Source organism: Neodiprion virginianus, chromosome 1, assembly GCF_021901495.1.
Source record: "Neodiprion virginianus isolate iyNeoVirg1 chromosome 1, iyNeoVirg1.1, whole genome shotgun sequence".
NCBI lineage: Eukaryota > Metazoa > Arthropoda > Insecta > Hymenoptera > Diprionidae > Neodiprion > Neodiprion virginianus.
In genome coordinates, this window is record NC_060877.1 from 26,847,501 (window position 1) to 26,873,720 (window position 26,220).

At 37.8% G+C, this 26,220-nt stretch overlaps 7 protein-coding genes and 1 long non-coding RNA gene across 23 annotated transcripts in view; 5 read left to right on the forward strand and 3 right to left on the reverse strand.

Annotated features, from left to right (window-relative positions):
* LOC124306062 (obscurin) overlaps positions 1-744 on the forward strand; it is a 43,676-nt gene extending 42,932 nt beyond the window's left edge. For all 10 annotated transcript variants that reach the window (XM_046766249.1, XM_046766256.1, XM_046766197.1 and 7 more), the window contains one exon: positions 70-744. In XM_046766249.1, the coding sequence (XP_046622205.1) occupies positions 70-307 (238 nt within the window). In that variant the 3' untranslated portion in view covers positions 308-744. The remainder of the gene's footprint in view (positions 1-69) is intronic.
* Positions 558-4,504, reverse strand: LOC124306129 (NEDD8-conjugating enzyme UBE2F-like). Of its 3 annotated transcripts, none has more exons than XM_046766364.1 (4): positions 4,368-4,504; positions 1,931-2,092; positions 1,615-1,776; positions 558-1,482 (listed from the first exon to the last, which is right to left on the reverse strand). In XM_046766364.1, the coding sequence occupies exons 1-4, from the start codon at positions 4,368-4,370 to the stop codon at positions 1,366-1,368; spliced, it is 444 nt and encodes a 147-aa protein (XP_046622320.1). In that variant the 5' UTR covers positions 4,371-4,504; the 3' UTR covers positions 558-1,365. The 3 variants fall into 3 exon arrangements, with proteins under 3 accessions (XP_046622320.1, XP_046622310.1, XP_046622302.1); XM_046766354.1 differs by lacking the exon at positions 4,368-4,504 and adding an exon at positions 4,219-4,341; XM_046766346.1 differs by lacking the exon at positions 4,368-4,504 and adding an exon at positions 2,429-2,771.
* LOC124306141 (vacuolar protein-sorting-associated protein 25) lies at positions 2,835-4,127 on the forward strand. Its single transcript, XM_046766379.1, has 4 exons — positions 2,835-2,985; positions 3,391-3,536; positions 3,665-3,883; positions 3,966-4,127. The coding sequence occupies exons 1-4, from the start codon at positions 2,936-2,938 to the stop codon at positions 4,076-4,078; spliced, it is 528 nt and encodes a 175-aa protein (XP_046622335.1). The 5' UTR covers positions 2,835-2,935; the 3' UTR covers positions 4,079-4,127.
* On the forward strand, positions 4,428-9,118 carry LOC124306107 (guanylate kinase-like). Of its 5 annotated transcripts, XM_046766317.1 has the most exons (6): positions 4,435-4,558; positions 5,598-5,660; positions 5,988-6,255; positions 6,367-6,590; positions 6,880-6,990; positions 8,788-9,118. In XM_046766317.1, the coding sequence occupies exons 2-6, from the start codon at positions 5,624-5,626 to the stop codon at positions 8,856-8,858; spliced, it is 711 nt and encodes a 236-aa protein (XP_046622273.1). In that variant the 5' UTR covers positions 4,435-4,558; positions 5,598-5,623; the 3' UTR covers positions 8,859-9,118. The 5 variants fall into 5 exon arrangements, with proteins under 5 accessions (XP_046622282.1, XP_046622273.1, XP_046622291.1 ...); XM_046766326.1 differs by lacking the exon at positions 5,598-5,660 and having other exon boundaries at positions 4,428-4,558; XM_046766335.1 differs by lacking the exons at positions 4,435-4,558; positions 5,598-5,660 and adding an exon at positions 4,786-4,968 and having other exon boundaries at positions 7,383-9,118.
* On the reverse strand, positions 8,275-12,255 carry LOC124306101 (uncharacterized). The gene is made up of 3 exons (XM_046766285.1): positions 12,143-12,255; positions 11,576-11,615; positions 8,275-11,473 (listed from the first exon to the last, which is right to left on the reverse strand). The coding sequence occupies exons 1-3, from the start codon at positions 12,189-12,191 to the stop codon at positions 10,546-10,548; spliced, it is 1,017 nt and encodes a 338-aa protein (XP_046622241.1). The 5' UTR covers positions 12,192-12,255; the 3' UTR covers positions 8,275-10,545.
* Positions 12,256-12,370: 115 nt separating this feature from the next.
* On the forward strand, positions 12,371-14,446 carry LOC124306148 (uncharacterized). The gene is made up of 3 exons (XR_006908539.1): positions 12,371-12,913; positions 12,984-13,404; positions 14,022-14,446. It is a non-coding gene; the product is annotated as an uncharacterized LOC124306148 (long non-coding RNA).
* A 7,323-nt stretch (positions 14,447-21,769) lies between these two features.
* On the reverse strand, positions 21,770-22,404 carry LOC124310260 (uncharacterized). The gene is made up of 3 exons (XM_046774072.1): positions 22,259-22,404; positions 21,955-22,183; positions 21,770-21,856 (listed from the first exon to the last, which is right to left on the reverse strand). The coding sequence occupies exons 1-3, from the start codon at positions 22,402-22,404 to the stop codon at positions 21,770-21,772; spliced, it is 462 nt and encodes a 153-aa protein (XP_046630028.1).
* Positions 22,405-24,216: 1,812 nt separating this feature from the next.
* LOC124300987 (gamma-interferon-inducible lysosomal thiol reductase-like) lies at positions 24,217-25,877 on the forward strand. The gene is made up of 4 exons (XM_046755557.1): positions 24,217-24,574; positions 24,810-25,025; positions 25,107-25,427; positions 25,578-25,877. Exons 1-4 carry the CDS (start codon positions 24,461-24,463, stop codon positions 25,662-25,664), a joined length of 738 nt encoding a protein of 245 aa, XP_046611513.1. The 5' UTR covers positions 24,217-24,460; the 3' UTR covers positions 25,665-25,877.
* The last annotated feature ends 343 nt before the right edge of the window (positions 25,878-26,220 follow it).

Sequence of the window (26,220 nt, forward strand, 5' to 3'; positions counted from 1 at the left end):
ACATTATTTAAAATCGGATGTTATTTTGAAGATATACAATCGCTAAATTGATTTGTTTATTATTTCCAGCAAACGACCAACTGCGGAAGAATGCCATGAGCACAGATGGTTACTGCCAACGGAGTTTATGATCAAGAAACGAGAGAGGGCAGTATTCCTTGGTAACCGACTGAAGGAATACAATGAAGAATATCATCAGGAAAAACTTAAATTAGCTTCGAAAAGTGACAACTTAGCATCGGCATTCGGCTCCACACGACAACTTATCAGATCGAACAGCATACAAGAAGAATTGCTTACCAACTAAAAATTAGAATAAGTCGCGATTTTCCAATTATGTATTGATTTATTTTACTGTTTATAATTTATTCAAGTCTAGTCAATCTCATAAAATGAAGGTTTCGGAGCCGATGTAAAGAGATCAATCAAAACGTTGTGATTTTCCTTGTTTTTTTGTTATTATTTATTTGTTATAACTTGTAATTATTATTAATATATAATCTTTCGTTTTATCCATCAGTTCAAGCAATGCGGAAATTATGATTTTTGTCTGGAACACTCCAGTTAATGTATAAGGCGTATTACTTACTAATAATAAGGGAAAAAAAAATAAAAATAAAAAATCATAAAACTCACGCTTAGCATATATAAATCAAGTCAAATTAATTTCAACTGTACAAACGCGACGTCTATGATAAGAAGATGAAATGAATCGTTTAAGCGTTAATAAAAAATTTTAGAATATGCAGGGCAAAAAATTATCATTGTAAAAGCTGAAATATAGTATCCAGTCATTAATTTATTAAATGACAAAAAGTGCGGAGGTAATTGACATTATTCAATGAGCTCTAACGTGATTTTAAATTACAAACAATGATGTAAAAAGTCTCAAAGCTGGGAATTAAATGACTTATCGCGACATTATTGACTAATATTTAGAAGTATTTTGCCTGATAGTAGTATCACTCCCTTACGCAAGCAATCTCAGAAGTTAACCGTGGGATAAAGCTGTTAATAGGTACAAAGTAAAATACAATTTCTTATCATTAAATATTTATTTACAATTGTTATCTCCCCACATTACATTGCTTATTATTTCATCTGCAGATCAAATTTGTTATACATTTCTAAGGCCTTGCATTTCTTGTTTTGTCAGTATCAGAGGCCATACAATCGAAATATTTAAATAATTTTTAAAAAAATCTCATGTATGTTTAACATTTTTTTAATAGGATAAATCAAAAAACGGAAATCCTTCAAAAAATAAATACATTTGACATCACTAAAAATGTGACACAGTACAATAACCAACATGATGTATCAAAGATATATTTCATTGTGAATTAGTGATTGAGGAAATGGAAATCATCTCTTAGCATATTGTGTGACATATTCTTTTACTTTGTGCCTGAAAGACTCTTTATCAACTAAGAATAACTCTGCAGCTTCTCGGTTCAAAGGGTCATCAAAGTTTAACAAATCCTGAAACCAACAAGCTGTATTGTGAAAAAACTGCCAACTTATGACGATACAATTCTAAGAGACACACCTTTCTACGATGTAATCGTATGAAACTAAAATAGAATGAAAACAATCAATGCCGACATAACTTACCGTGAAAAGGGAATTCACTCCCCATACAACATCTTTAAGTTTACGAGTGGGTGCCCAACCCAATCCATCAATACTACTTTGTCTCAAAAGTGATAAGCACACATCACCATCTTCATTAATATTTGGATGCCATAATTTTGTTTGGCACTTGACTTGTGGTGGCTGAAACAATGATTGGAGCAGATTTGACAAAAGCTTGTGAACAAATTGTGCATAAAAACTTTGAAAATATTGAGATTCTTTGTATTCTTAGAACAGTCATTATATTAGACTATCTTATCATTTTTATAAAAGTAATTAAAAAACTACAACTCACAGCCATGTTATAGTCTTCTGTTACATAGATGCCAAAGTGAAAGCGACCTCCAACCCAGTAACCCTCATCGGGAACAATTACAAGGGTAAACTCATGCAATCGGTTTGGATCGTCAAACACAATTTGGCACGTACTTGGTAACGTTTGTTCCATTTCCTGAACCTGCAAAGTATGCAAACAATTTATGAATAGAAGGGTACAAAAGGTTTTTCAAGGGCAGTGAGTTTATATTTGAAATAACATTAAATTGGCTATATTCGAAATATTTTATGCTGAAGGAGGACAAAGACATTGAATAGGTGCTAACTTTAGAATCTGTCTTTGTTCCAGGTTAACCGGCATAACGGAATGAATGAGCCTGATCCTGTTACACTATTTTATGAAAAAATTTTATTCCATGGAAATATAAAATAGCTCGCTACTAAGAAGTATGGGTAATTTTGAAGATTTTGAGCTTAGAATAGATAAAAATAACAACTGAGATGTAGACTCAGTTACCTCTCTAACTAGCAGCTTATCTCGTATCGAAACACGTTTGTTGGTATCCCTAGATTTTGAATTCGAAACATCGCTGTCTTTTTTCAGTTTTCCTCTGAGGGTGATCATGTTACATTAACAAGCCCTTCCGCATGAAAGGGGTGCACAAATAAGTTGAGAATTAGTCAAATTTAAGGTTAGGGATGTGACGCTTGCAACCGTTGAAACTTCGTAAATGCAGTTTGAAATTTCTGGGATTATCGTAGAAAGACAGACTCAGTTTCGGTAAATAATGTCGAAATTTAAATTACTTTTAAACAATGTTGAAAATCTGAATGTTTGAACCTAGACGACAACTGCTTGAGCAGCAAACCCGCGTATCACCACACATTGAATTATTTATATCCTAGATGTCGCTACTCCGAAAAAAGCACTTGCTCACCGCCTGTCATAACTGTCAGAATAAAAGTATCGTCATCTACTCGCCGTAGTATATTCTCGCAGCAAATCACCCCGTATAGACAAATAATGGGAGAAATCGAGTGGCCCTGGCAATACAGTTTTCCTCCATTCTTCACGTTAGTATTTTCCCATATTCCGACAGTTCAACGGTTTTCTACAATGAACAATTGTCGGCTGCGCCTTACCTGATAATTTCGAATGACGGTTACTCATGCAGCTGTACTTACATACGTACTACGTACAAAGCAAAAGATATTTTTTTGTACGTGCAGGCGCTAACGTAAATAATCATTAATTATTTCCAACCATCCGTTTGTTTTTTTATACCTTATATTTTATCTTGCAACAATATTGTAACATTTTATATTATTATCTCGTAACATTTGTTCATCCTGCTAAGAGATTTGTATTTCATTCACCACTACTGAATTATTAACATGTTACGTTTTAAGTATCGCTCATTTTTAGTAGTGTCAATAACAGTAGAACTGAGGTTCACATATTTTCTAAATTTCTTTCAGACTCCAACCTCATGCGGAAACAAAGGAGAAGCAATTGAATGCATGGAAAAGTTTAATCTTAGAATATTACAGAACGACAAAACAAGCCGTCGTAGACATCAGAGAAATCGACTCCAGTCCTCTGTTCAACAACACTTCAATTAACAGTATCCTTGAACCAAATTTGATGGAAATGCATTGTGTAAATTAAGTGAAACAATGGGAATTCAGCTTTTCCACTTTTTTATTCGAGTGAACTGTACAAGACAATGTTTTCCTAAATTGACTGTCAAAGGAAAGCTGCCATCCGAAGTAGTTCTGATCATTCTAGAAGAACTATACAAATCGGGAAATGCAATACCCTTAGATAAATCTAAACAGAGATGGCTGGTGTATTGGCACACACTCGAAGAATGGGGTGAAATAATTTATAATTGGGCCCAAGAAAACGGTTTTGCTGGATCTGTCTGCACATTGTTTGAACTAACCCAAGGGGAGAACACAACAGACCAAGGCAAGTGCGAATGAATATATTCTCATGATAAAATTGACAAATTTTGCCCAGTCTCTACATCTCTACATTTCTTATTCTTCAGAATTCTACGGGCTGGATACAGATGTCCTGATAAGGAGCCTGAGGACTCTTGAAGCGTCGAAAAAGGCCGAGTTAATTATATTCGACGATAATCAAGGAGTGAAATTTTTCTAATTGTATTAACGTCGATGTTAACCTGTTAAATATATTATTTTTCAAAGTCCCGCCAGACACGTCCTTCGCGAATATATTATATATTAGGATTTTAAGTTAGGTTAGATTCCCCGTGTTCGTGCTCATGCGTAAAAGTATACCTTATTTACATTAGCCTTCAAGAACGGCGTCATTCGAGATTCAATCTCGGTATTTCCGTTTTGTTTATGGAATAAATACTAATAAAAGTATCGAGGTCAACTATAAGAGAAAAAGAATTTTTTTTTTATCATAGAAACTTTTATTTTACCATTTATAATCACTGAAGTCGTGACAATTTCCTCACATGCGCGTTGCCTATTTGTCAAAGCATGCTCGTAAAATTGTGCGCCGGACGGCTCGTAATTGCGCGTGAATTTTGCCACGTTTTCAAGAACTCTACCGACGTATTTTAATAACGGAAAGTGCGTAGGTATCCGGTAATCCAAAGCGGCTTCAAAGGTGAGCAAATCAATGCTTGAAACATCACGTTGTGTTATAAATATCGCAGGAGAAGACCGGGGCGTAATAAGGCTCGATAAAATTACGCCACCACCTCCTCAACATGCGCTACAAAAGGCAGGCATTGACAATATTTATGCCGGTCCGCGGTAGGCTTTCGCATGTCGCACGGTTCTACGCATAGGCGACACGTTTCGCACGATGAAATCAATATTTCCAAGACCTTGGTCACGCTGCTGGAATCAGCTGTCCGAGTATGACCCTCTAATCTTTATCTCTTGCGTAAATCGTGGCGTCCGCGTTTCATGATTCGAACACTGAAAAAAATTGACGAATGTGTATACATGATTAAAACTTCTCTATGAATATCGTCGTTTCGATTGGCCCAGCTGTTAACCAGTTCATCAAAGGTCCTGTTCTATTGCAAATCACGTATAACAAATGCATTTCTTTTTCTTTTTTGTCATCAAAATGCGCACACATCATCATTTCACTCATCTGTCCTATATATATATATATACTGCCTTAGTATTAATTATTATAACTGCCTTAACATTATGACCACATCTGTTTATCTCCTAATTGTTTTTATTGCACACACCGATGTTTTACATTGTTCAATTAAATTCGAACAGCACAGTAACACAAGTAGCCTCGTAGATGATAATAATTATAGAACAGTTGAAAGTAAATTTATAGAATTATTTTTGAAAATCACGTTACACTTCGCAATCACAGAAATGAAAAAAATTCAGTAACTGTTTCTTTTAGTTTTAGCAGTGTCCAAGATGAATTATTGCAATTTAAATAAGTAACATAAAACTGTTCTCTCAATGATGAAACAATCAATTTACTGTTAAGCTTGAGAAAATTCCATAATGGAAACATGAGATTATTATATTTTGCTGTTTATAATTGGCTGTCCAATGGGGATAAAGATCCAACAGAAATACTGACGATACGCTCAATGTCAACATGTTGAAATAGTCATGACGTTTTAAATTTAACCTGTTTTGCGTCGTCTCTGAATTTTTGTTAGAATATTGATGTCTTCACTTGGAGAATATGGTGGTGCTACATGGAGTTCGATTGGTAAAATTAGGTATTATGAAATTGTTTTACACGTTTTTTTGTAGCTTCCTTGTTTTCTTTTTCATCCCATAATTAAATTGATTGCACAGTTATTTTGATTGAGAATTATCTACGTAATATATTCTATTATAAAATTGAATAGCGATTTGAAATATCAGCTCAAATGTTCACAGAGAGCTTTACCAATCGATCTTGAAAACAGTTGGAAGAAATGCTAATCTTTGTATATTGTAGTTTATAAATATGACAACTTCTATAAAATTCGTTATACAAATGACTTGCAATATTATGTTGTAATTTGCTTAATTTACACTTATTCAGATTTGTTATATTACAGGCTTTTGCACAATGGTTCAAAAAGGACTGCGGCCTTTAACTATCTGCGGACCTTCGGGTTCAGGGAAAAGTACATTGCTGAAACGTCTCTTGGAGGAATATCCTGACATATTTGGATTCTCCGTATCTCATACAACAAGAAGTCCTCGACCAGGCGAAGAGCCTGGCAAGCACTATCATTTCACCACCAAGGAACAAATGCAGCAAGATATTGATGACGGTAAATTTATTGAAAGCGCCATATTCAGCAACAACATATATGGAACTAGGTGAGATGTTTTGAATACTTTATAATACAAGCAAGCCACGTCTTTTTTCATGTTTTTGTTTGCTGATACCTAAGTCCTGTATGATACTGTAAAATAATTGTTTGTTCCTAGTAAACGTGCTGTTGAAGATGTTAGACGTGCAGGAAAGGTATGCGTTTTGGATATCGACACCCAGGGAGTGAAACAAATACGACAAACTTCGCTTGATCCACTCCTTGTCTTTGTCAAACCCCCATCAATTGAAGAATTGGAACGCAGATTGAGACAGCGTAACACAGAAACGGAAGAATCATTGCAGCGAAGGTTAATCATCGCCAAATCTGAAATGGAATTTGGTAATTATTGCTGATTTTTTTTTATCTAATTTCAGATTTTTTCAAAAAGTTCTTTGCATAGACTTCTATAATATCTTCTGTGTCCGAGTATTTCAATACAATACACATAAGAGCTAGTATAAAAAAGTTGAAAAGATCATTTTTCTATTGAAAATAAAATTTAATTAGTCTACATAACTTTCTACAACATATCAATTCATTTTGTTGGAATTATTTCAAATTGCTCCGAGAACCCAATCTCAGTAGAATAATATTTAAAATAAATCAAATAAAATTCGAACTTTCTCAGGTGCCCAGCCAGGCTACTTCCATTTAATTATTGAAAACGACAATGTCGAGAAGGCCTACGAACAACTGCGTGAATTCGTAATTGGCGAAATTAACAGTCAACGTCAAGCAGGTAAGAACCCAAATTACTTGACGAAAATATTGCATTTTAATTCTATATAGTTATCGACGAATGATTATTGTGAAAGTTTCTTTGAAAAAATTATGACTACTTCGTTTTTTTGTATGTTGAGTAATGTAACTAATTTAAGAATTTGTCCCAATAATTTTCTAGCTCAATTCTATTTGACTTATTCTCGTGTGATGTATAACATATAACAATGGTGTACCAGTTATTAATTATTCGCTAACTGAAATTTCAAAGTTCAGTACGAGTAATGCAACAGAAAGAAGTTTTCGCTCTACTAAACTGCGTATATGCATACACTATAATTGTATTAAAAACTTCCTATATTAAATACAACGGTTGATAAGCTAACGAGCACAATTTTTTGAACCCCACAGAGGCCTAAGATGAAACATCCACAGGACAGGTGATATTTCGCCAGGCTTTCTTTGTGACAAAATTAATTTATCAACATTTTTTAGCTGCAATAATGGGTGAAAAAAATTAATTCGAAAGTGCACAAAATTTTCTGCCCCCTGTTGTACAGGTAACAACAGTTCGAACTATTTTCATGCCTACCATAGTTATATTATTTACAAATATCACTTTTGATCCTCAAGGACATTATTTGACCCGTTCATTATTTCGAAATATTTAATTAGCAATTATTTATAACGATTACCCAAAAAAAGTGTAAAATACTTTTACTTGCTATGCCTAAGCCGTGTATTAATTCGAGCAATTAATTACGCGTGCAAAAATTGCTGGCATTCCAAAGCCAAGTACAAATTTATGAACTTGATTAGAAGTGGTAATTGTTGTCACCTCGTGGTGTTATTAGTGTAGAAGAAAATATTTGTTATCCGTTGTATTGTCAAATTACGAAACATCACAAACCGTTTTCATGACTTCTAACGTGTAACTTCAAGGATTAACATTACTAGACGAAACTAAAATTTGGTGTGTACTATCATCACTTATAGAATAGACAATCTAAGTGAATGATAAGCACATGTAACAAACGCTATTTGGATGTGATTTTATTGAAAATTGTCCGCAAATTAATAGGCCTCGCCTACAGGCAAGACTTGACGACGTTCTTTATTGTTATACCTATATTTATTGTTACCACAGTTTACACAGAAGGAGTCATTTTCACAACTTTTAAAAGTAAAGAAAGAATATACATATATTCTCTTTCATACATTTGTGATTGAAAATCACGAGATGTATACATAGAAAATTTATTTATTTATGGATATACATATTTTTACATTTTTGCGAAACTACAATTTCCGAGAATGTTACTATTCTGAAATGATTAGTATCACTTCTAGAAAATCGTACTAATAATTCATATAGCAATACATGAAGTGGTAGATCATCAAAGAACACTCATGTACAGAAGTCCGTGTCTGAGCCTGTGGGAGTGCTAAGCTAATATAACGTAACCATAGGTAATTGAATCATGCGTCTATGTCTGCAATAATAGATGTACGTTAGCAAATAATCATGGTATTTCAAATGTAAAAAAGTTGTGTTCCATGTAGTAGCCATGGAATGTATGTACGTACTAGTATATAAAATTAACTTAGCTTCAGCAAAACAGGGCATAGATATTCAATTATGTAGCACAAGGTTTGATTGAATTACTTTGAAAGCGAAGTCTCATCAGTATTTCATTATTTAGGGATTGATAATTTTCGCAATAAGATTGAAAACAAAACAAAATTTATGTATTGTGATAAGTTGAAGTAAGAAATCAGGTAAATAATTGTATAAGTCACGTGGATCGTGACATAGGTGCTCTAGCGATGTATTTGCTGTCCATGAAGACTTCGGAAGGTGACGACTGCTCCACCAGAGAAACCTAGGAATCTATATTTGTTCCAAGTATTATGTTTGTGAAAAATAACTTTAATGCAAATTTACGAGTACGTACGTGTATGTCTATCAACACGTATTTCAGAGTGTAATAATTACAAAAATAGTAGTAGCAAATAGTGGTTCTACACGTCATACGTGGTCAAGTATTCCCTTACTTTGGTTTTCTTCGATTTTAAAGATTGTAAAATCGCATATCTCTACTCATAGCTACGTTAAATAAATTCAAAAGTGGGATTGACACATCTGATCACAGCGTAACTATATTTCTGTTTTGATGTGTAAACCGTTTATTCTTAAAAATCGACTCGCTCTTTTTGAGATTCTCAGACCGTACTTATGTTGACAAAACGCAATGATTTGAAAACATTTTTAGATTAGCTCAGTGCAGTACAGTGTGTTTGGTGTTTACGGATTACGAGAAGTTTGGCATGAATATATTTTCCAGTATTCGAAACCTTAAGCATGAATCGGTATGCCTAAAAATAAATAAATAAGTAGCTAAAACATAGTGAGAAGTGAGTGATCGCACAGGTCATGGCTTCTATTTTCTCTATAGAATGAAAATTCCAATAACAATGTAAGCGTATGATCGTTTATTAACATTGACTTGTCGCAAAAGTGAATACATTTTGTACCCAAGAATATAATTCTTCTGTTTGAAGATGTACTATTTCATCTGATGAAATTAAAGATAAAACTAGACTTAGCAAACTGAGACTATTCACCAAAAGAAGTTGTGTTCCAATAGAGTAGGTAACTTGTAAAGTCATTGTGATTTACTCCTTCTAACTCGCATATTTTGAAAATGTGAAAAAGGAATCTTATAAGCAATTGCTGTCAAATCATTAAAAACTCACTCTTTCCATTACGCCTTCTGTTTGCATACACTTGTTATTTACCAATCCAGTTGAACTCGCGAAACTGCTCAATATTAACGTAAATTCCAACAGATACTAGTGACAAATTTTTAGATTCACTACTTATATATTTAATACGAATTAAAAAGGGAATAAAAATTTAAAAGCAATGACAATAATGCGGGCTGATCTATTTCATTCAAGATGTATTATTAAATGCTATAAATATGTGAAACATATTGAAACTTTCATTTTTCTACAAATTATTAATACCTCAGCCAACCGGTGATATCATGAATTTCAAACGAAAAAATGTTACAATTAGAAATGTCATCAAAATTTTTCGAAACAACTATGTATCAGTCATTCTGCGCGATACACATGTTCTATGTATTCTATATGTGTAGGAAAGTGATTTTGAGAAATATTTCGACGTGTGCATAACTCTTTATTAATTCATGTGTATAAATATCTAGTAATAGAAAGTCGTTATTGTTAGTGTATAAATAGAATAAAAATTAATAGTTGTTATATATTGTCATAGCAATGCCATCCTATTATACAAGATTAATAAAAGTTGATCTGTTCAAAAGGACCTACGCATTCAGTGCTCGTACTTGACAATAACTCAGACGTGCTACTTTCCCCGACCGGAGAGGAGGCAGACGAGTTCCTTGGAACTTGAAGGAAATGTAACTGGTTAGATAAGTATAAATATTTTAACACAATTATGGTACACCGTCTGATTTTATTCGCACTTTTTATCAGTATTTGTTACTCGATTGCTTAAGTTTTCACGATTAACAGACATTATTGCCTACTGGTGCACGTAATTTCGTTTGGGCCGTTCTCCGTGGTGGTGCCGTATTTTGTGATGCGGTACTTGACTAACTTCTATGGAATCAATCTCGGCTTCTTGTTGCTTCAACTCTTTTTCATCCGCCCTTTTTATTTCATCTTGAATCAAATTATCGCCATAATTTCTTGGCCAATCATTGTCTTCGAATTCCGGTGTAATGTCGAGAACTGGTTTCAAAACATTCGTTTTTTCCGGCGTAGAAAACACATAGTTGATTATCTGCGGTCGTGGTTCAAAAATATTTTCCATCGGCAGTGGTTGAATTTGTTCTCGATCGTTTAGATCAGAGTCAACCCTCTGAGCATTGAATACTTCGTTTTCATTCGGATTCCTAAACGACTCCGTGAAGTCCGGTACTTTCTGTACCGGTCGCTCCCCAAAAATGAATTCATCATCAATCGGCACTATACGTTGAACCTCGTCTTCGCTATCCATTTCATTTTGTTCACCAATCGGAGACGCTTCCCGATCTCGGTTGATATAATTACGAGTTTGCTGAGCTTCTCTGAACGAATAATCGTTGGCGATCGGGAATTCCAAATTCTTTCTTACCGGAAATCCGTTCACCGACTGCCCACCAAGGAAATACTCTTCTACGCGTTGCTCGTCATTGTTCCTCTGTACGGTTTGAGGTTTAGTTCCGGAAAAGGCAGAGAAATGTGCAGAATTTGGCTGGTAATATTCATCGCGGTTTGGTGCCACCTCAGAGCGATACGGAAGTTCGTACGGGTCGGATGGTATCTGATAAGATATTTCGGGCACAATTGGGCGATCGAAATATCTCTTTTCTTGATACGTATTCGCCGGTTGACTTTCGACCTCTTGTTCCTCGGGGTAATAAGCTTCGTACAGTACCGGTCCTCGTTCCAAATCGTATCCCGCGTACCTGTTAAAAAAAAATTCACAAATATGTACCTGAATTCTGTGTATTGAATTCATACGTATTCTTTATCGTTAGGTTCTTGTAAAACGCTTCAACTTCGCTCACCTTGCTGCAGGTTTAGCACTCCACGATATTCCTAGTGTACCTGAAAATAAGTTACGGATTTGTAAGGACGATGCCAAACATACTGTTCCGCAATTATTTGATCGCAGAATTCTGTGCGGATAAATATCTATGATATTCTTGACTAATCGAGTTCAAACTAAACTTCAAACTGATTTTGTCAGTTATGAACGCTTGGTCCAGTGATGGCAAAAAATATCTAGTGACTGAACGACGTAAATATAGATGACCAAAAAATCCGTACGCTTTGGATAGAAGCTACACATAAACTTTGCAACTCTTACAATCAGTCAGTATCATACTGTATATAGTGTATACCGATACACAGTCAGATAAGCAGATCGCGTGTTGATTCTTGAATAATACAAGCCAATTAGCTACATGAAATGCAAAGAAAGTGGAACAAAAAGTAATGTGATTCGTACCATATTCCACATGTTCACGTTTACAACTGTACAGATTTTAGTACCTTTAGCCGGTTGGTTAAGCAAGGCATAGCATAGCTGGCTTGATGTAATAAGTAGCTTACATCGTTATGGTGTTACCTACCTTGCATAATCAACAAAATTCCAAAATATAGTAGAGTTAAAACTGCCATGGCTGCGCCGACCGGATCCGACGTGCAACATACGGCTTAGAAATAACGACTGACGAGATACCATGAAGAGAAGTCGCGCAGCGCGTATTTTCAGACATTCCTAAAATAAACCCGCATTTCCTCCGCGACTAGCTTGGAAGCTTAATATTCTGAATCACAGCACAAAGATTTCAATCTGAGACATGCAAAACATTTGAAATATTTCGCACCACCTCGACGAAGGCTTGTATACTAAAATCAAAAAACAACTTTTTACTTATTCACATTTTTATTACCGAGCAACTTTCACAAATTGTATCTGTATTGTCTGTAAGACGTGCCCTGCAGTGATCATCGCATATAGCTTATGATCCTCGGGCCATAGTATGTAACGAAAGCCTCAGCTTCTCAGTCTTCCAAAAGCTGACTGTATCACCTGAGATCAAAAAAACAGGATTCACAAACGTTCTCATACGTCGTGACAACGAGAAATTGTACAAATCTTTACCAAACTTCAAAGCAATGAGCTTTGCACGGTAACCGCCACCAGAGATATCGGCAGCACTCCGGCCTTGGTTTGTGAAAACAACCCGGTCGGCAGCAAGGACGTTGAGGGACGTAGTACTTGGGTCGTGGTTCCGGTTTCAGAGGAATGGTGACCGTGCAACCCCTACAAGAGTCGCAGAGTTACAAACGGATAAACCAGAGAAAATCAAGACGAAGATGATGGGAACTTGCCCATGGTGGGTTTGTTCTCGACTAGACGTTAATATCAAAACAGACCTCGTATTAATCGTCAAACAAAATTTATAGAAGCATTAAACCTGACCTGTGCCGGGCGGACTTTGCACTGCACCTTCGGAAATACAATTAATCCAGCCACGACGAGCGATGCCTTCCGATGATCACTCATTGTCAGAGTCGAACCGCTCATTTCAAGGGACTCGCTGCCACCCTGGCCGGACATTGCGGAGGACATGCTGGAGGACACGGCGGTGGACAGTAAGGAACGCATTTTGGAGGACAGGGTCCGCACGGCACCGGTGGTGTACAAATCGTGATTCGGCAAGGCGGGGGACAAGGACAACATGGTACGCACGGCGTGCAAGGTGGACAAGGTGGTGGGCAGCAAGGGTATACAGGACTATTCTGCTTGCAACCTGGGGAGGAAGGAGCTTGAGGCGGAGACGAGCCACCACAGCACGACATTTTCTTCAAATTTTTCGATCCCCTGGTATTTAACGATTTTTTTTTAATAACGTATTTTTAGTATTTAATTTTCGTTTTTATTTGCTACCACCGCGTGAGTTTTTTTTATTTCACGTATTAATTTCACGGAGGACTGTCAATTTTGGCGAGAACTGTTAAACGATCTCGTACCAAAAACGAAAAGTGAAAGGTATGGTGCTGCTCGGAATAACGGCAGGGATTAATCTGGATTTCTCATGATTTTTCATTTCTTTGTTTTTGTTTCCGAAGAACAAATAATCGAATTCTTGACAACGACTGTTGATCCAATTGAAAGCTTCTACCCGTGAAATCTCACAAGTTATTTAGAGCCGTTGCAGAATGAATTCAATTTAAGAACAAAATAAACCTTCGAATTTTCGCTAAATATGATTTGTTTATTTTTTATTCTGAGTAGCTTTTATCACGTCAATATAAGAACTGAATCACTTTGACAATTTCACACGTGGATTACCTTAGAAAATACGTATGCCGTTTGCCCCTACGCTCCCGGTAGTAAAAGAAACGGAGGTAATACCAAAATGAAGATAAAGAAAACGTTGGTACAAATAATATGTATAGGCTCTGTTACGGATAAATTGGTATAATTTTACGTGATTACAGGAACAATCACTGCTGTTCGCTGGATTAAAATACAGACTTCTAAATTGATAAGGAATTAGGCTTGCACCTACATTACACAGTACACTAAATAAGTGATCCAGGACACCTGATGACGGCAATGTAAAATATAACAACTCGTTGACCATGGACGATAAAATATTAGCATCGAGGTGGTGGGCAACAGGGCATGCACGGTAAACACGGTGGTGGGCATGGTGGAGAACAAGGCGGCGGACATGGCATACAGGGAACACACGAAGGGCAAGGCATACAACGAGGCGGCGGTGGACAGCAACTGATGCATGGTGGGCAAGGTGGAGGACTGCAGGGCGGTGGACAGGGTGGAGGGCAGCGAGGTGGCGGACAACATGGAGGCGGAGGGCATCGAGGTGGCGGACAACATGGAGGCGGAGGGCATCGAGGTGGTGGACAACATGGAGGCGGAGGGCATCGAGGTGGTGGACAAGGTTGTGGTGGTGGTGGTGGGCAGGGTTGTGGACAACATGGTGTAGCAGGGCATGGAGGTGGACATGGTGGTCCGGCACATGTATTGCCACAGGTGAGTCGACAGTACGCCGCAAGAGCGTTTTCCCGAGCCTGATCGGCGCAGTAGAATTTCTTAAGTGCAACTTCAGCATCCCCTAGGTCCGTTAGTTTGAGGAGAGCTGCCCGACCAGGACCACAAACTGGGTAAAGCTTCGTCATGCACTCCGGTCGGCCCATGCAATCGTACATCATGCAACGATCCTGCAGTCCATTACGCAGGATGCACTCACATCTGTACATTATTCCACCGCGAAGTTCGAAGCTCTTGCATGCCTTGATTGGGCTCTGTCGACGAAACGTTAATGGTTCAAAAAATGCTCGTATTTCGTACCGATCCTTTTTTTTAATAATTGTTTTTTTTTTTTACACATCCTTTTTTTCTACATCGAAAAGTTCGAAATCAACTCACACAGCATGGTGGATCGTCAGAGACTGGACAGACTGGACAACAAGTTGGTGGTGGACAGGGAGGCTCGTCCCACTCGCAAGGCTTTCTGTAAGGTAAAGCGATGGTTTGTTAAATTCGATGCAATTACGAATATAGGCATATAATTAACTGTTTTACTGCCGATGACTTACTTCTGATCCATAGAACTGACAAGACATTTGAGCTGGGCCAGAAGCTCTCGTCGTCGATCGCAATTCGGGTTCTTTCCGTCACACGGCATCTTGGAGGGATTTTTTTTCAGTTCGAAATTTTACACTTTTTTTCGACTGGTTTGGAAATAGTTATTTTCTATTTCATCCAGTCATCTGATATTTCAGTTTTTTTTTATTCTTTGTGTATTTATTAAATTTTTTTTTTCGTATGATGCATTACTTCTTTTACAATTTCATACTCTTACGAAGGACAGCTGATCTACCGAGAATTTAAACAGTGCAAAGATACATATTGAAAAAAAACCACAGTGCAGCCAAAATTTACTGAGAATTTAACGTTGCTATTATCATAGACGTGAATAAACTAATATGTATTCATATTTTCATCTCATGCGTCAATTGAGAAACAACTCGTGCCCCCGGCAACGCATATTTCCATTGTTACGAAACCCAACAGAAGAGCCAATCACACGAAGCTTCTTCCCAACTAACATTTACAGCTGACCATTCCTTGTCCATGTGTAAAATTGCATAAGATTAACGTATTCCAAATCCTCGGATATTTTCGAAACATACGGTACACCGGAAAGAATTAAATCGTCATCTTGGAAAGTGAAAATAATTCGTAGCAAGTTACGGTGATGTGAATGTGTTGATTTATTACTGTACATATTATTATTCATGCTTAATGATGCCAGTAATAACATAACAGTGGCGGCTTCGGTGGGACTAGTATTGCGATTGAGGCAGGGTTACTTTGTAACTAGTGTGAGAACGTAGTTTCACGAACGGGAAATACGCAAGGTCACACAACAGCCGAACGAATTTTAGTGGACCAGCATTGCTTATTCCGCGATGAATGCGGAGTAATAAAGCGGACAAGGAGACACAAAAAGACGAACAGCCTGTAGATTGACAGAGCTAGTAGGTCCTAGCGTTCGGATTTGGTGGTGCACCAAAAGATTCAGGATGCCTTGAACGACATCTGATGCCGGGTGGACAAACAGGCCACGGTTTGACCAAACATTCTGGCTGTCCTTGGCACTCGGATCTTGGACAATCGTCTTGAAGTCCGTCGCGGTGGAGGCATCCACATCCGGTGTACAGGATACCAGCGCGAAGTTCCCGACTCTTGGATCCTTTGAGTTCCTAAAAATGACGATTTAAGCGACAACTGCTATTTCAATTGTAAAACTTGCGATGAGAAGATTTTATGTTCTTTATTTACCAGAGCTGAGTCATCGCCGTGGTTCTTCTTTTCGTGGGCCTTGCGCGTATTTCCGTTATGACCATGTGTGCTTGCTTTGTCGGAGCAATTGCGATGGTCACGACTGGAATGGGACAGCTTATCACTTTCATGGTTTTGCGTATCTTCAATTGGTACCATTAGGAACATCGGCGGTTGAACAGGGGCCTTGTTGCTCCGTTCCTGCTGCTGTAGCTGACGTTTTTGTAGTTGCTGTTCCTGTGCCAGTTGCTGTTGCAGCTGTTTCAGTATCTGTTGTTTCTGCTGACTGTTATATAGGGCGGAAGAGGGATTTTTCGTTACATGTATAGATTTTCTTCGATCAATAAACTAACACGAATGTTGGAACTAATTTTTATACTGTACTGGGCGTAAAACTAACCATTCTAAATCCGCTACGACAGCTTTTAGGTTGCAAAGTATGTCAGATGCAGATATCGTGGCAGTTTCTGACATGATGGATTATTTTATTAGCTACTTGTTTTTGGTTATGAGTGCTTACAAAGTTACAGAGTGATTAGTAGCACTGTAAATTTAGGTGGTTACCGAAATTGAAAATTTAATACCGGAATGCAAAACGCATTCGGCTTTATTTGTGATCGAAATTTAACTGTTTGATTTCTTTGATAACCCGGAAAGCAATTGTTATTATTTCATGTCTCGTTGTCATGGCTAGAATAAAGCCTTTCAAGGTCAACGTGCACGACGAAAAATCGCCTGCTACGTGGGTTTCTACAAAATTTTGTTAATCTCAATTTTTGATTATAAAATAAGCGAACAGCCCGTCACTACTACCTACAATGAACTGCAATTTTTATAATTTGAATGTTTTTGGTGGAATTGTTTTCCGTACAATTTGATATGCATTTACGTATTAATCTTGAAACGCTTGATCTTTTCTAATAAGAATTTGAAGTATCGTATTTTATAATCGGATAGATTTGTAGTAATAGAAACAAGTAAAACATTATACAAGGATGGCCACAAACGGTGTTTCTACCCTACGTCGATATCTAGTCATTAGTCAAGGTGTTCGATCATAAAAAGTCTCTGCGTTAATTTGTATGAAAAGTCACCGTTGAATTTCGCGATCACGTAAAAATTCGTCATGCAATTACTTCAGCTTACAACTAATTGCAAAACGTTCAGTTTACAGGCCAGATGCAACGAGTAGGAGTACGTGTCACTGCTAGAACTTGTTCGAAACAGTCAGCGGGGCATGGCTTCGGCCACGTGCAAGTGTGTTCACTGGTAGTATGATGTTTGCAGCCTGGTCGAGTGCAGTTTCGAATTGAAATCTCTACCACGTGTAGATGGGGATCCAGATCGGGTTCTTGGTTTTTCACGAGATCGCGATTACATGTTTTTCCCTGAACGTTAACGGAGTTTCCTTTAGAGTCTCCGACAGCTGGTTTCGCCTTAGATGCCTTTTCGGGACACGGTTCGTTCGGTACCATCATTAGAAAAAAACCTTTTCATCAGGATTGGTTGAGAGCACATAACAATGATTCGTCACAGGTGCATAATGAATGTAATCTAGAGTATGCGAGAAAAGTTTATGCAGCATACACAATACGTACAGGTATGTGAATTCTATTATAGGGCGAGGTTAAAAATTCATACCAATATAATTGGAAATGAATTTTATAACTTACCATTATCCAAGTTTTGTAAAAAATTAAGAACTCTAATTTAAATACGTTGACAAAACTTGTTCAATTTATACGTGAAAATTTGGAAAATAATTTGGAACCCGAGTTTTCGAAACATTCAACCGAAAGACATTATGTTTGGAGTGAAATTCGTCTCGACGCGAACAGCAGAACGAGATTAGTCAGATCATTCAATTCTCGTATGGAGCTATTGTTAACTACACTCGACATCTAAGAACGAGTTCTCACATGTAGGCTGTAGTGTACGCATTACCTATCATTCGATTTTGCATGGTTCTTTAGGCTATACAAGAAACTTTCGGCTTGGGAATCAAAAGGAATGGAGCATGAAATCGCCTGAATGAATTAAGTCTAAAGTTGAAGCAGCCTCTGAAAAACACAAATAATTCTGTCAAATCGTTGCTCGTGACTTCATGTGGGCCCAAAATTAGAGAGTATCTTAATTTACCGCCAATTCGTTAAATGATATTAAAAAACAATCGTATCTGCTTTATTATATCTTTATTGATCAATCATCGTGGAGGTAGATAGCATAACATCGCAGGCCGTCGACAGCATGGTACAGGTGGACATGCTTGAGGTGGATACTGCGAAAAGTTTGAGCAAACGTTGGCAGTGTGGGAACAGTGGAATCGCCTGCAGCTTGATGAAGTTTGGCAGCAGCGTGACCGGCACTTTGATCTGAAATCAGATGTGCAATGTCTATGCAAAGTAATCATCATACATCATACATTGTATTAACGTTCGAAACCAAATTTTGGATGTTCGCATGTTCAGAAAGTGACGTCACCCAAAAATTTTTTTCTCTTGACGTCATCGATCTATAGTAATCGAAAATCAGCTAGCCGAATTCCTCAGTCCGAAAACAACCGCGCAGTAGAGCGGACGGATGAGAGTCGCGCTCCGCAGATTTCGAGTACCGGGTTCTCTACCTTCTGGATCCTGCGCTCCAGGTCCGCTGCCTGGTGAAACTCGACTTCCAGGACAAGCGCTCCGTAGTTTTGGCTGTCCAGGTCCTTGACCTGGTAACTTTTGACCTTTACGAGTAATTTTCTGTGATTCCTGCGCTTAAGGTTCTTTACCTGGTGAATTTTTACCTCCAGGACGAGCGCTCCGTAGTTCCTGCGCAGTGCAGTGAGCCGGGAGGGCGTGAGGTATCTCATTAATCTCGTATCATCTGGTAAAACACTGACAACGAGCACAAAAACCAGCTACACTAGGCATCCGATCTCGAGCGAGCTTTAGCGAGCGAGGGCTTTACAGCTAATTGATAATAACTTCGACCGCCATTTGAATAGAAAACCTTCTAGTGCTGTATTTTAAAAGCTTACTATAATTGTAATAAGTACCTTGGGCACTTTTTTATTCTGGTAAAAAAAGCTCTGATGCTGGAAAAAATACCGCGACTATGGACACATTGAGCTTTCACTTTTCTACAACACCGGCTCCTTCCCATTTTGCTTCTTTCTTGTCAAATATTTTTATATCACATGTTATTCATCAGCTCGACGTAATCGGCCGCAACGAAAATATATTTCAAATGGTTCAGTTCAGTTAACATTTTATGGGCCTTTTTTTTGGCTGAGATTTTGGTGTGACATTTTGTCAGTCACGTCGTGGCGATCGATAAACTTTTCCTATTAGTTATCGAAACAACCGATACGAATCCAAGCCTCATTGATCAGCTAAACTGAATGAGTAGCGGCGAATATAATATAAAAATACAACATGAGAATAAGAAATTTTTGTAAAAGAGACACGTCAGACTGTAATGCATTTTTCAGTTTATTTATATGAACTTTCAGTATTCGGAAAATCAAGATAGCTCAGGTGAAATGTTCTATTCAACAGCATCTTCGTGTTGGCTGCCTCGGGCAACTTGGCGGTGGATAATTGTTCGGAGGGCAAATGATGACTGGAACAGTTCCAGCAGGAGGACCGGATGGTCGACAATCATGAGATTGACCTGGAGTGCCATCGCGCGATACAACCACGTTACTGTAATACCAAAAACAGAACTGAAGCATTATTATACATCACAAGTTATTATCTGTATTTCGCTTTGCAAGAGTGATGCTAATCATAGATACCGGGATGTATGCTGGGTGGTCAGGTGACTTTAAATCATCGAAATTTATACGAGGGAATTTTGTAATCTTTAATCAACAAATCGTGGGGTGATTTATACGTACTATAAATGGTTTCTGTCTGGTTTGGGCATTATTCCTATAGTGCCACCCATAAATACGCCACCCTTACTGCACGGGTTCTGAGCACGGCCTTTGCCACCCTTGTCGGCTTTTTTCCGCCCTTTCTCATTTTTCTTGTCATCCTTCACCATCTTGTCAGGTTAAGAATTTTTGTTATGTTTCTAAAGGGCTGTGCCGAAAATATTGTTTGAAATTTCGTAATGTTTGGCCGAAATTGAAATTTTTACGGCTTCGTCTGAACAGAGTCTTTTGTTAATCGTTTAACCTAAATTTTGGCCTCGGAAACAGTAGACTGTATCGCTCTATTCATCTTTTCGTTTCTATCATGAGAATCCTTATTCAAGCCAATATTTACTTATCGGGGGCGCTTCGGTCTAGATACTCAAGAATTATGTAAAAAGATTAGGATATCAGCAGCAATAGAATCATTAATAAAACAACCAATATTATGCATTAATCGTGTTTTTATTTGTAGATTATTATAAATTACAAGGTCAGAGATGAAGGAAGCTTATGTGCATATTAGCAAGGCGGGCATCCTGGCGGTGGGTAACAGGTATTTTTAGGGCAACATTGGGGAGGCGGGCACGGGGGTTCACACTTGTTTACGTTTGTGCTGAAATCATAAAAAATACAGTCAGATCTGATAAAAGAAGAATATAGTAATGCAGTGTTCGCGGAAGATAACCTTCGCGTCGAAATAATTTCGTTGACAATATTTACGGGCAAATTTTGATCGGTTTCTCCTGCAGTCCAATAGTGCCGCCCATTCCTGCGCCCTTGGGAAGTCCCTTGGGCTTTTTCTTCTCCCCGCCCTTATCGCCTTTCTTACTATCTTTGCCTTTGTCATCTTTATCCTTGTTTGCCTTTTTCGGCGGCATTATTCAGTCTTATATTTTCTTTAGTTTTAAAGTTTACGTAAAAACGAATGAATTGCCAAAATGATAATTTTTAACTTTTAATTTGGAAATCGAATTGTAAGGAAAGATTTTGGATCACGATCTGTTGGTTGACGTAAATTTTTTTCACATATATTACATGGCAACCATATTGTTAATAAGGTTACCAAACCTGAATTGTTTTTTGAACAATTGATCAAAATTCTGCAATACCGTATAGTGAGGCGTGAGTGAGGCTCAATTCAGTTGACATTTTTCTGCTCACTATTATTCAGCGAGAACCGCGAATGAATAAGTAACGAAAATCACTTAGCACGTCAATGTATTTTGTCGTTTCAACGTTGCAGTTCACACGATGTACATTCGGATTATACAAATGCTACAATATATGTATAATGTACATATTACTGACAAGCAATCTAATCTTCGTTTACTGTTGTTTAGGCAGAAATTGATAGTTGGTGAAAGATATCGAATCAGCAATCATAGACCAACACGTTCTGTTGACCAGTTTTGTACAAATTTGAGATCAAAGTAGGAGAAAATGGATCGATATCCAGGATCGAATGAGTCATCAGTTGCAGCAGGGCCTTGGACACTGTGGGGCGAGGCAACTCGGCTGAGGACAACAGTCCGGACCTCTTTTGTACCATTTGTTAGACTGTGGAATTAAAATTTGAAGTACAAACGGTTAATTGGAATCAGTTGGACCATCGGTTGGAAGAGCGGAATATCTGGCAAAACTCATGGAATGCTCACTCCTTGTGCCATGTAGCTGCGGCCGGGTATCGGATAGCTCAAATCACTCCCAACGTCAACGAGATTCGATACGACAATGATATCGGCACATGAATTGTAAACTATCAGGGGTCGTTTTTCAGGAAAAGTCCAAGCCGGCTTGCACTCGTGAGGACTAGGTTTTACTTCCCAAGCTTCCGGGTCGTTCCTACAATCGTAACGTACGCACATCGGTTTCTTTGTGGAACGACTGCAATAAAATTGATTATAGACGTATGTGCAAGTTTTTAGACCTTTGAGAAGGGTGATTTTTTGGAAATCTCACAGGCTGTCCATTTTTGCGAAAAGACATTGCAAGCGACGAAGCTCTTGACCAGGGCTAGAAACACTGTTGGAAAAACCCCAGTTGCCGATAGCTTCAGCAACGCCCGTTCCACGTCCTCTCGAAAATTCGTACGTGCACGGCCGCATTGTGAGTTAACTTTAACACCGTGATGAATTTCTTCACTTTTGTACTGTTTTCGATTACTAACTGTGGCGATTTTTTTGTATAAATTACTGGAATTTTGATTTAATTGTGCATGCCGAAATGTTTTGATCGATGGTGAAATGACGTATTCGGATGGGCGAATGATTTTTATCTGAAAACAATAGCAAACGTATGCAATGCAACATTGAGCACGTGAAAACATTTCTTTGTTTTTGACATACGGCTATCGATTTTGCTTTCAAAATCAGACCGAAATTATACGCGTTAATTAAGTTTCTAAAAATTTTCCGTCAACATGCCATACCGATGCCTGGGTAATGACAAGTGGTAATATATGAATGAGTCTACTTCTCCATTTTTACTTGCTGAATAAATAAATAATAGTAAATAAAATCAACTGCAGTTCTCGAAGTTACTTAATATTATGACGCTATTCGACCGACAGCTCGACATGCATGCCGTGCACCCCATACTCGCCGTGCTCCCCATGCACCGTATGGCGGCAGTATTCCCCCTGGATTCAATGCCCTTCAAAGTTTGGAACCCCACGCAAACTTATACCGAAAATTACAACTAACGCCAACTTTGGTGGCCTTAGGTACGAGGCAAGGACCGCTTTGCCAACCCCTCCGGTTCTCTCCAGTCCCCCGCCGTTTTACCCTATTCTCGTAGGTCAGCATGACAGTGCAGTTAGTAGATAATGCAATACAGCTTTCGCAAAAGCGAATCTGCATCTCATACAAGTTTCAAGGGGATATTCTGAGCTCGTACTTTTTGCACTGAAGCACGAACAATGCGTTATAAGTCATAATTTGCTGAGACTGACTAGTATAAATGGGAAAGTGCAGGAATTGTGGTTACAAGTTTTATTTAATTTTACAATATTTAATCTTTCATATTTGTAGCAGATTCTTTCACCCAGTTCAGGTGCATAATTGACACGAAGCCAAATCGTGCCATGAATTATTCCTGTCAAATAAATTTAACATCTTCCGCAACCTGGACCTGAGAGACAACCTCTGGGTGCGCATCCGGCGGGTGGACAACAAACCGTCGGTGGTAAAACTCTCTGTGCCATAACCGTACCGGTAGCCATTGGTCTGAGAATGAGGAAAAATAACGCCGATAAGATCGGAGTTATGGAAAATTTAGTTTAAAATTTTGTATCCATATACAGGGCCTTTCAACGACTTAATTCCTCAGTAAAAGGTAGATGGGCGCGCACTTACGGCCCGCATCTTTTTCTTTTAACATCTTTGTCTTTTCCTTTCCCCGTTTTCTTTTTGCCTTTATCTACGTCTTTTTTATTCTTATCCTGATTTTTGTCTTCCTTAGGTGCCATTGTCTTGTAATGATTATGCGAGAAGCAAACGACCGAAACGGATATTTAAAATTGCAGTAGAATTTAGCTATGAATTTATAATTTTTTATATTTTTCACATTTCCTAATTTCGTTACATGTTTGGTCGTGAATTACGGAGGAAAACAATATGCAATAGTCTAATAGAAACAAGTGATTAGCATATAATTACGTGGTAACGAGGAAGATTTACAGCGCAAATAGATAACGGTCATACTTGGGTAATTTTCATTTCATTTCAATAGGCATTCAAGCAGACTCAAACTTGATACAAAACTGAGTTAATCAAAGTATGGAGCGAGTGTTTGTATTGGTGGATATTTATTATTTGTGAATTAAATATATGATATATTATCACGCCAATCGTACTATTAGATTGCATCAACAAGGGTGATATCGATTATCGGTAGATATCGAATTAATCTTCTTTAGAATCGACGCCGCCATATTGGTTTCGAAATAAACCCTTGCGTACGCAATGAGTTTGCGAAACCATAAAGTTTCGATTAAACATGCGACGCAAGATTAACTAATACAAGCTCAACCGTATTAAATATGAGAAGCTAACTTTATCTCTGTGTAAAATTAATTAAATAAACAATCCCGTCATTCCAAGTTTGCGTATGTGACCGCTTTGTCTATCGCAGTAGAAAGTGATTCTTTTATTATTATTTAAAATGGGACTCGGAAGCTTTCGATACCGTCTAATAATATTACTTTGCACTGCTCTCGTTTTGTACCAGTCATCCAAATATTGGCCGTCTCTCCAATTCAGCGATGATCCTCCCCAGGTAAGCACTACTGGAACATAACCTTACCTATTCGAACCGAGCATAAACTAGGGTTCATGCAAAGCAACACTTGGCAATTCGAGCCCCAATTTTAGTATTGAACATAGTTAAATGGTTAAACCACCACCAGCCAACTTTCTCAGATGAGGTTTTCTACCTCTTGTTGATTTTAGTGAATCTTGAAATCATAGTTAAAGATTTTGTTTTGCTTAAACCTGCTTGAACACGCATTAAGTCTTCTGCAGCAAAATCACTGGCGGCCCAAGAGCTAGTCGAAGGAATAGATATAGCCGAGCCGCCAAAGCTGGATGTACAGAAGGTGCTGGTCTCCGTGTATTATGAAGCCCTTTGTCCAGATTCAAAATTTTTTGTAGTCAAACAGCTATTGCCAACATTTCAAAAGATAAAGGAGAACCTGCAGGTAGAACTCATACCATATGGTAAAGCCAAGGTAAGTCGGGCTATTCTGCTCACCCCATATGTTAGAATTCAATCTTTTGCTTATTCAAGTTTTAATTCTTTCCTCTTTCAGACAGTCGAAACTCCCACTGGGTACGAATTTACGTGCCAACATGGGCCACTCGAGTGTGAGGCAAATATCATACATGCCTGTGTTATTGATCTAGTCAATGATCAGTTAATACAGCTCGATTATATTTCTTGCATGATCCAAGACAACATGCAACCTGAACGAGTTATGCATCAATGTGCTGCCAAGGTTAACCTAGATGTCACACCTATAGAGAAATGTTATAAGGGGACAAAAGGGAAAGAGCTATTGGCCAAGTTTGGGGAAATGACAGATGACTTGTCTCCCAAAGTTGTATTCATACCCACTATTACGCTCGACAAGGTAAGATAAGTATCTTAGAAATAGTTTTTATCTAAGATTATGCAATCTAAGAATTATTAAATTCCATGCATAATCTTTCTTGATATCGGTGTCAGTACAATTTCCTGATCATCCTTTATCTGTCATCCATCTTGTATATTTTTTTTCAAGGACTCGAGTAATCAGGCAGCCATTCTAAAAAATCTACTTAAAGAAGTGTGTTCACGACTGAATAGTCCACCTCTAGGTTGTGCATAGCATCTCATTGATGTTATTGAAGCTATGGCTGTAACAGCATAATTCTATATTTCAAACGGTCTGTTCCTACATATCACGACGCTCACCAACGAAATCTGTGCTTGAATTACCCCAGTTACAGGGAAGTATATCAAATACATTATTTTACAAACAATTATTAACTGCGATTATGTATGAAGAATAAAAGCGTTACAATATGTTTGAACTAACTAACTTCTGATCAACTGCATTTTATAATTTGGATTTGCATTCCAAAACTAAATACAATGATTATCACCCCATTAAAGAAATCTGTAGTAATGAAAATGCCCATATACACATCATGTTTAGGGTATTTTTACTCACTAATCAATCTCACGGCCGTCGATTGTAAAGAAAATCATGAACGTCTGTATATTTCGTGATGAAATTACCCTGTATGAATTTAACATAATAGATAAGTAGAAACTCAAATCGAAATATTCGTGTATTTCGTATGATTCAAAATTACAATTGCCTATCAATCCAAACAGCCAAAATTGGAAGTCTACGATAAGAAACCACGATTACTAAAACC